This window comes from Hippoglossus hippoglossus, chromosome 7 (assembly GCF_009819705.1).
Source record: "Hippoglossus hippoglossus isolate fHipHip1 chromosome 7, fHipHip1.pri, whole genome shotgun sequence".
Taxonomy (NCBI): domain Eukaryota; kingdom Metazoa; phylum Chordata; class Actinopteri; order Pleuronectiformes; family Pleuronectidae; genus Hippoglossus; species Hippoglossus hippoglossus.
Genome location: NC_047157.1, coordinates 13,514,632 through 13,524,500, shown reverse-complemented (window position 1 = coordinate 13,524,500; position 9,869 = coordinate 13,514,632). Strand labels below are relative to the sequence as shown.

General features: G+C 42.1%; 1 protein-coding gene across 2 annotated transcripts in view; it reads right to left on the bottom strand.

Moving 5' to 3' along the window:
* noc2l (NOC2-like nucleolar associated transcriptional repressor) overlaps positions 1-9,792 on the bottom strand; it is a 16,278-nt gene extending 6,486 nt beyond the window's left edge. For both annotated transcript variants that reach the window (XM_034590126.1, XM_034590127.1), the window contains exons 1-13: positions 9,658-9,792; positions 9,108-9,245; positions 8,825-9,008; positions 7,846-8,086; positions 6,658-6,748; positions 6,481-6,559; positions 6,262-6,372; positions 6,050-6,163; positions 5,153-5,341; positions 4,478-4,617; positions 4,191-4,302; positions 2,297-2,410; positions 295-396 (exon numbers count right to left, since the gene is read on the bottom strand). In XM_034590126.1, coding sequence (XP_034446017.1) covers positions 295-396; positions 2,297-2,410; positions 4,191-4,302; positions 4,478-4,617; positions 5,153-5,341; positions 6,050-6,163; positions 6,262-6,372; positions 6,481-6,559; positions 6,658-6,748; positions 7,846-8,086; positions 8,825-9,008; positions 9,108-9,245; positions 9,658-9,677 — 1,635 coding nt within the window. In that variant the 5' untranslated portion in view covers positions 9,678-9,792. The remainder of the gene's footprint in view (positions 1-294; positions 397-2,296; positions 2,411-4,190; positions 4,303-4,477; positions 4,618-5,152; positions 5,342-6,049; positions 6,164-6,261; positions 6,373-6,480; positions 6,560-6,657; positions 6,749-7,845; positions 8,087-8,824; positions 9,009-9,107; positions 9,246-9,657) is intronic.
* Between the last annotated feature and the right edge of the window lie 77 nt (positions 9,793-9,869).

Sequence of the window (9,869 nt, the reverse complement as noted above, 5' to 3'; positions counted from 1 at the left end):
GTGTAAAGAATCATGCAGTCCCCCCATATTGTGTATTCAGGCACAGCAGAGGTGGGTTTGTGGTCGTGTCCCCAAAGGGGAACAGATTCGACCTCGTGAGACGTCAACCAGAACCAGAGTCATCCATTCAGAGAAGGATTAAGCTCAGTGTGATGTTCAGTGTCACCATTTCCTTCTGAGTTTATACAGAGGTGCAATTCTTTAACGCTAGAATGTGTCATGTAAAATTGTCAATTCAAGTCACCAAACCTATTTCACATGTACATTCCAGGATTCATTTCAAGGGTGTGTTACCTGAATGACGGTGGGGAGGGCGAGTTCTGGGAAGCCAATGGTGCAAGCTTGAGTGTGGAAATATTCCAGTATCAGGTCATACAGCTGGTCAATCAGTCCGTCCTAAAGATTCAAACAATACTCAGGTTAAAAACAGATGTGTAAAATTTCAATGCATCATTGTCGTCATTGCTGTGCGACTTCATTCAGAGGGAAAAGGCTTGTTAAAATTAACAGTGGAGGCAGCTTAGCAGAGCCTGTTCCAGACCTCTGAACCTGCCCACATTTATGGCTTGTTAGGCAATGCTAAGAAATCTGTGGCGGCGAGTTAACTTAAGGCTGTTTTTACCAGCAAGAGAAAATATTACAATAGGCAGGATTAATAAGGGGAGGACATCTTCCTACATACATGTAGATACCTACATGGTTGTACAAGTTGATCTAAGTTCATGTACAGGAATAACTTCCTACAACTGAAAAAGGCACTGGCGAGATGGATTTGCAACTTGCTCCAACACAGGAGAACAGCAAAACAAGATAATTCTCCCTCCAATACAGAAATCAACCAACAGGGTGTCTGAATGAAGAGAAACAAAATGGTTACGTCAGATTTTGAGGCAAAGCATGGTCTCGCTGTCACACAGCTTGTCACTTGAAATCTGTCACCTCTGGCTTATAAAATGAGATACATCAAAGATTACTTAGCTTGCTCTCATGCCAAGTCAAAAACACTGATCAAAATATTAAAGCCAGCCTGTAAATTGTTTTTTAATAAGTGCCAACAAGTGTTACAAATTTATAGAAAAGTATAACTTGGGGCCAACCTGTGCCTTTACGTCCACAAGGGTCTGCTTTGATCAGATAAACTGTTCACATACCAACTGCGCATGCTGCAGATTGTGTGAGGAGATCGGTCCATAGTCACATTTATACAATTCTTCATAGTGACGGCCGTTAACTAATAACATTGAACTCAAGAAGAGGCAGGAAAGAGAGGCTTGGCAGAGGTGAAAATATTTTCTGTCAAAAAGTGAAATGTTTGGGAGACAGATGTGAAGGCAGAAAAAAAGAGCTTCTTCTTGATTTTTATAGCTGTTGGCATTGCAGTTGGCGCATCCCCGCCATCAACTGGAATGGAGTGAGGGTCAGTATATGTGTATCAGTGGATCGCCTCACTGATACAGACCTTCAACAACACTCTAAATGAAAGTGCATGTGTCCATGCAACCAGAGACCGGCTGTCTGAGGATGTGGAGAGGACGTCCCAGCATTCAGCTTTTCTTCAGCATTGTTGTGGTTGTAACTATCAACAAACTCTACATAAAAGCAGGTCAAAGCAACCTGAATGGACCAATGACAGCTTTGCGATCTCCATGTAGCTGCAACAGGAAGTTACTGTCAATTAAAAAGAGACCCTATATGTACTATTTGCAGAGTCAAAGCACATACTGTTATATATCTATGATTCAACCTTTACTAAAGATAATATAGATAATAGATATGGAGGGGAGAGTAAATGAAAACATCATCATAAGAAAAGCGTAGTTGCCTCTTTGTGAAAACTTTTTTTAACGTGTGTGTCATATCTAAGTGTGTTTTGTAATGTCGTGTGTCTGCGAGGCAGGGGTTCGTGGCAGCTGCCCAGGTGACTGGAGTGAAAACAGCCCTAGCAGGCGGAGTGCAGGGGATTATCCCAGAAGGCCGTGCTGCAATCCTCTTGGCTGCAGCGCTGAGCGTGGTGACTCCGGGCCAGTTTTAGAGCCCTGACAAGGGGCTTTCAACGCTGCCCTCAATCCCCTCCTGTACACACGCAGACTAACACACAGTGCCAGGGAGTAACATGAAAGTAACATTAACTAAGACCTGGAGCACTCATCTGATCAGCTGCTCCTCCTTCTCAGCACAACAAAGACACACGGAGCACAGATACAAAGCGCAATACAAGCAGCACACGCTGGATAATCTATCGCTATAAAAATTAATTTGTCCTCACTAGTGGTGGAACAAAGACAGAAACATTTACCTTGTAGGCTTTCTCCACCAGGTTGACTTTGTTCAGCTTCAGGATGACTGCAAAGTTGATGGGTTTCTTGCTCATTCGTCCGGGCTTCTTGTTAAATTCGACTTGTTGGAAGATCTATAAAGAAAAAGAATAAACCAGCAGCACTGAATTTGGATCCAACGACTAAGAAGTGATGAGCTTTGTTCATACAATAGAGCAAAGCACATAATTTTCAGTGAGAACAGTGAGCAGTACCAGAACACAAAGCAAATACAAAATGCATGTGCAACATGTGACAGAAAAATCTTGTGTGTATATATATATATATATATATATATATATATATACACACACACTTTTTTGTTCATTCTTGTCCTTGAGTACTCGTTTATTATTCAACGCCACAACTTTTGAACAGAATTGGAAACTGTGACCATATTTCCTATATTCAAGGAACAACAGAAAGCAACTACCGCTACAGTACACATGTAATCAGCAAGACATTGATATTAGTGCTTCCACTTCATTTGACATTTACAGTAGTGTTAGAGAGATGACACATTTCTATCTTGGTATGGACGAACATTCAAGCCAACGTGTGGGCTTCTCGTCTATAAGGTTTAGCTTTCACATCTGCCCACAGCGCACAAGTAAATTTCTGCATTGTATTTGTATATGAAGCTATTTCTGACACCCTGTATCTGTGTATTTGAGTGTGCGCGTGCATATGCATGTGTGTGCGTGTGTGGTCGTTAATGTGCTCAGTGTGTGAAGCAGAGAAACGCTCCTGGTCGGTGCTGTCTGTACAAACATAGGATGTGGTGGCGGTCTGCGGGGGAGCCGGGGGGAAGTGGGAAGGCATGGGCCAACCCTGGTGCATGCACATGCAGACGCACATGCACGCACACACGCACACAGCTACTGAAGCAGGAAGCTCCAAATCATACACCCCCCTCGGAGATGCGAGAACACACACAGGCACAGACACAGGAGGAAGGGGCTGTTTCTGCTGCTCTAATTAAAACAGTAGCAGCATACCTCCGCCTGCCTTTAACAAGGGGAACAGTAAAGGAGAAAAAAATACAGGAAATATAATGCGTCACAAATAAACCCAGCTTGCTGTTGGGGATGGGGGGGGCTCTGGGTGTATGTGTGGGGAAAAAGAGGTGGGGAGTGGGCCATAGGCAGAGAGGATGTGGTCTGCACAACATGTTAGGACCAGAGTGGAAACCACAACCGTGCCTTTATCGGGTCGGTCAAACTGCTGCAAACACACAAACGCACCCACACACATGCACACAAAAACACACACACAAAAACACACACATAGATGACTCCCAGCGGGCCGAGCTAGTTTCTGTCGCTAGCACACTGTTCACCTCTGGCAAGCCACAACACCGCCCCACACATAAACACTTACATACGTTCGCACACAAAAAACACACAGAGACCACACAGTCACGCATTTAACACCTGACCCGGAGAATGTTGTCAGTTGGTGACTTGCGATTGGTTTGATAAGAAAGGTGTCTCTCTCTCGCTCACACACACACACACACACACACACACACACACACTGAGTTGTACCCATCGAGGTGTTTCCTCCTGAGCGCCTTCAGTTGTGGCCGTTGAGACCAAAATGCATTTCATACACCACTGATGTTTTTCCACAGCAAATGGAACATTTCATCGCCTCCACCTTTTCATTGTTTCCACTTGTGACAGAAAACAAACTGACTGGTGTTTATTCTGCATCATTTAAAGTGGTGTGAGGTCTTCAGGTGTATATGGTGAACTGGAATATGAAGGACTTCAGATTAGACTCCTGGAAACTTTGACCTTCTACATAACTCTTTTCTAGCAGCCCTGATCCTGTAAGACCCTTGTGGAGGTTACTGCAGATGACATGTCTTACCTCCAGGAGGAAAGGCAGCACAGGTACAAATGTGTTGGTGCTGCTCGACAGCAGCGTGAGGGCTCTGCAACAGTGCATCCTCAGAGGGTAATACTTTGAGGAGGGCACCAATCTGTTCAGGAGGAGAAAACAGCGGTCAGTGTCTCCCCCTGCTGTTCAGAAAATGTATACAACATGATAGGTTCAAACTATACTACTTTCTTGCATTGAAGACTTTTGACATCATGGGATATTGTCCAATATGTACAAGTTAAAAAAAACACTGACATTATAATAGATTTACTCACTTGATGGTTCCAATTATGACCTGGCAGAGTGGATAGATGAGAGGCTGGAGGACATCACTGGGGTGCAGGGTGCCGAGCACACGACACCAGAGGTACAGACAGTGGATAAACTGCCAGTTATACACTGACTGGTATGTTTCCTACAGAACACACACAAGCAGAGTCGTGGTTTAATTACAGATGCATAAAATTAGCACATGCTCATGTTTGCATTGTGCTATATGTATGAGTACAAACAAGCAAGAATAAAAAAACATCAGGCTGGTGTGAACAGACTAGAAAGTAGCTTTGTGCTCTTTTGAACTGAAGGGGCTGTGTCAATACATTTTTATCAAAGAAGAAATAATCTTACAACAAATAAAGAAATCTCACTCTGACTTTTTTCCTCAACAACCACTTGGGTGTGTTGCTGAGGACATGAGGAAGTGTGTTTTTAGGATGAGTGACTGTTCAAAACATTCGATAAAGATTCCTCGATTTATTCCAAACTGTACTCAACACAACCCTATCACCAGAGTGCATGCTCCAGCTTGACAGACACTGCATCAAAATGAGAATAAACCTTGAAAATCAGTTATCCTAAAGTAGCAATACACTTTCTTCCCACATCTGTAAATGTGAGAATTTATCAAAACTTTGAGAGACTCCTCTTCAATCGCACAATCAAAAACAAACCTTTTTCTTCATGGTCATGGCGTTTCGGAGGTGGATGGCCAGCTGTCGAATGTAAATGAAGGCATGCTGGTAGGAAGCCTGTGTGTCCAGGGAGTACATCTCTGTCAGAGTGCGTTGCATGAAGTTGATCATGGGCAGCGCATTGGGAGATGTGAACTTGCAGTTCTGTACGTAGGAAATGTACATTTGCTGCAAAGAGAGAGAACACCACCATAATCAGAAGAGATCAAAATATGTCAAGACAACTGGGGACTGGTTCTACAGTGACGACATGTATTTATTAACCATGCTGTGCTGGTATGAAAAGTTAGGGGGCTCTTGTTTCTAATAACTGATCTTCTGAGTTCTCTTTCCTGTGAGGCATGGTTCATATCAGTAGACGCTTCTGGTGAATAGTAAACACTAAATGTCTTTTTATAACTTAGTAATGTCTTTTTATAACTAAACTAAGTAATCTTATTGCACTGACTGGACTCCAATTAGCTGTTGTTCGTGTCATTAAATAGGGATTCACATACCATTTCAAAACGTCGCAGAGCATTTAAATGATGTCTTCAATATGGACAAGAACAATACAATGATTGAGTTCTTGCTTAAAATAGATCATGTTTGTTCATTATTGTAACTTAATAGATCTGACATTATAAAAACACATTCATACAATATGATAATTCCAAAAGGGGATATTCGTTTTTTTCTTGCCACTATACAGGCTTGATGTGTCTGAAGTGTTTGTAATGACCTTAAACGGAAAAAATATATAAAATACAAATGTGTTATTGTGTAATTGTAGCATGATCTTGTTATGGCCTAATTCCCCGTTCTAGGCCATTTAAGGGTTCCATCTAGGTTCCCAGTGAACCCCTGATTTCCAGCCTTACTCTGCATTTAGCTCACCTTGAGAATGGGGTTCAGATACATCTCCTGCTTGTGTCTGCAGATTTTGTTGAGGGCCAGGAAAGCGAGAACTCGGTTTGTTTCCTCCCCTGTGCTCCACTGCTTCAGCAGTTGCTAGATACAAACACGTTAAAGAAATTTAAGGAAAAATACAATAACACATGAGGAGAATTTATCCCAATGAGCCCTTCCTATGGTGACTTCTGTCCTACCTTAACCAGGTGGCGACACTGTTTGGGTAGGCAAAGGTAATAAGGCACGAGCTGGTTGGCGTGCCGCAGGACAGCGCTGATGACTGTGGCCTCTGTTAGACAGGATAACAGCTACAGGTGCAGAGGGACAGAGCAGAGGTGTCAGAGGAAAAATAACAAAAGGGATGTTTTCAGGACGTAAAGGAAGATGACAAATCTGAAGGTAAAAGCAAAACAAACCTGAACTACTCCACTGACGTACATCTTGATGTCAATGTGATTCTTCTGCCACTTAGGACTGGAGGATGGAAGCACTAGCCTGAGAACAAAACAGAGGAAACCAGAAGGAGAAGTGAGGACAACCTTTCTAACTGTCAACATGACGTGAGAGCAGCAGGTGAAACATCCACTTCATACCTTTTCTGGTCTTTATTTGGCTTCAGGTTGAGCATCCTCTGCAGGGCCACATAAATGTCTCTGATACAGAACAGGACCAATGTGTTGAACACTGTAGACCAGACAAAGAAAGGATTATTCACGTATATTAACAAGGAGTCCAACATTTTGTGTTCTGTCAAGCAAAATGTCAAGCAAAATGTATTTATCTCTAATTTATACTAAATTACACAGCATTTAATTTAACAATGTGAGATATTAACCAATCCATGATGTCATGTTTGAAATCTGTTAACAGAACATTATCAAGCACTTTCATTTTTATATTTCTGTACACCACTAGACTGTTCGTACCGGAGTCAAACAAAAATAATATTTACTGCAAAGTTTTCAGGTTTTCTGGATTACAATTATTTTAAATACATCTATACAGCATTTGACAAGGCCCTGTCCACACATACAGCGTTTTCCTGTTTCCTGCACGTTGGTGTTTCTGCAACATGCACACTGTGATTTAAGTTATTGAAAACTGAGCTTCTGCAAAAATCCATACAGGGCGCAGATTTTACAAAACAGCATTTTGAAGTGTTGACATGTAGACAGAACAAAAATAGTTTTGGACTTGTAATGTTATTGTTGTTAGCCTGCCGAAAAAGCGTATACCTATGACTCCAGATTGGTCACAATGGCTTAATGGGGTAATATCCTTATATGGCAGCCTGTTGCTTTGGTATGTTCTTGACAGCACATGACAGATTTCTATTTGCTAAGAGCAAAGGGGGAAACCCCTTACTTAAATGGATATTTAGTAGATACCTATATACGTGTGGGCGCAGCTGTGAAAAAAATACAACTAGTGAACATTGAAACATTAAATTATTAAATATGCGAAATATGGCTTTATCAATACATCAAACTAAAATACTGTATAGTGTAATATCAGTTTTGTTGGTTGATTTCAATACAAGTGTTGCTCTGTGGCATAAATTAAACCTATTATGACAGACTTTTTACAGTGACTGTGTCCTCTAGTTGTTTTGTTAAATTGTAATAACAGCAACGCAGGAACACACTGTTACGCACTGGCGAGTTGTGTTCAACTACAATTGCATGAAGAATTTTCACAGCAATACAACAATAATGTCAATAACAACATGCCGTAGCTTTGACACACATATCAGTACTTGTAGGTGAAATGAGCGGTCTTACCTGAGCTGTCTGCAACTTTGTATCGACACGGACCCCCTCCTTCACCCTTTGTAGTAGCTACAGCGGCCTTAAAGGCCTGAGTGACCTCTCTGAAGAGACGAACCGTGGGCTCCTTCTTCATCGCAGCTTTCCAGTCTTCAATCATCTTCTCTGTGACTTTGGTGGCCTCATCCTTCTTAGATTTCTTCGAACCTTTCTGGCCGTCCTCGAGATCTTCATCGTCCTCATCAGAGTATGCCTCCTACATGCAAAACATGCCAGTATCAACATCTTTGGCCCTATTCAGACCTGGTTTTAACAGCAGTCCTGAGAGATCCAATCACAAGTGGACAGAGCTATGTTCCTCTGTTCACATCTGAAATTAATATTTGTCCTGAATGTGTCTCCTGTGACCTCTTGTGATCGAAATCTCACTTTCCCACAATATGTGCTAATAAACACATTTACGTTCCACAGGATCAAATTATGTTGTTATTACCCAGTGTAAGTTTACAGATGAGTCCGATGACAATGTGCGTGTGTTGCTGTATGTATGTGTTTGTATCAGCAACTGTGCGAGAGAGCGACAGCGAGGTCACAGAGGCAGAATGGGTTGATACAGTATAATCAATGCGCAGCTCTGCTATGTGGAAAGATTTTACCCACTAGAAATAGAAATAAGAAATCGTAATTTGCTGTTGATATTGTCGCCATAAACAAATTAATCATGTAAGCACTGAGAACAGCAAAAACTACTTAAGATTCAAAGTGAAACTGTAGTGGGTCAGAAGACATCAGCCGAGTCCTTCATGTTTGGCCGAGGACTCATTTGTGTTCACACAGCGCAAAGAACTTTGCCACATGCGTCCAACACTACCCCAGTATTAGATCTGAGTGATTGGATCCCAGGACACATTTGGGTGAGTTCAGTTCTGACCACTTGTGATTGGATCGCCAGGTCTGACCGATGTGAACACACACACACAAGAAGCTGACCTACCTTCAGTGAAGTTGGCAATCTATGGTACTTTTTCTCATCCTCATCGTCAGAGCTGTCCGTGTCGTCGAAGTTGAGAAGCGTTTTGTCGTTCTCTTGCAGGAACTTGTAGAACTCTGGGTCTTTGTTCTTTAACCTGGACAGCTGATCCTTGTGCTCAGAGGCCTGACCTTTCTTCTTTTCATCACTATGGAGAAAAAAAACCCCAACAGATTTTCTTGTCAGTCCCTGGGAGGCTATGATGTTAGTACGATCACAACAGTGACACAGTGTGAGTCTGACTTACTTCTCTGAAGCTGCAGAGCTCAGATCTTTCTTCTTGTTGAGTCCATTCTGTTTGGGAGTCTCCTCTTCATTTTCCTCTTCATCTGCAGAGTCAAAGCCTGACAGCAGGAACTCATCCACACTGAGGTCTTCTAGTTTTCTACAAAAAACAACATTAAAATAAGTTAGCCCACATGTGGGAAGAACTTTCTGTGATACATGCTCTCCAGTTTCCAATTCAAACGTTTTAAAGTTTAGCCCTTAAGTCTTTAGGTAGCTAGCCACATATTTCCTGTTTAAACACGTGTATTTAACGTTTTCTATAAAGAGTAAACTGACTGGCCCCTGGATTAAAGCTAACTACTTCTAAAAGCCCACAACACTGCGTTAGCTTAAACAGCATGGGTGGCTAAGACACGGTCGTTCACGGTGTTAACTAAGCTAACATGAGTCTATAAAACACCAGAACCCCACTAAGGGGACTGGAAACTGTTCCACTCATAAAGAAAACACAATCAGCCGTTATAAACGCGCCATAAACGTGATATAGTAAAGAAAATGTGCACACACACCTTTTCTGTTTTCCTGCCATGCTGGATTCCTAACGTGACACCGCGAGACTTCAATACCCACAATGCACCAGTGTAAACCGTAGGAATTGGTTTTATGGTTCATGGGCAGTGAGCGCAGTAAAGCCTCTCGAAACGTAACAAGAGCAACACGTTACTTTGGTCCATTACAACCAGCTTATTTTGGTTTATGTCGATGAATGAAAGCGATGCAT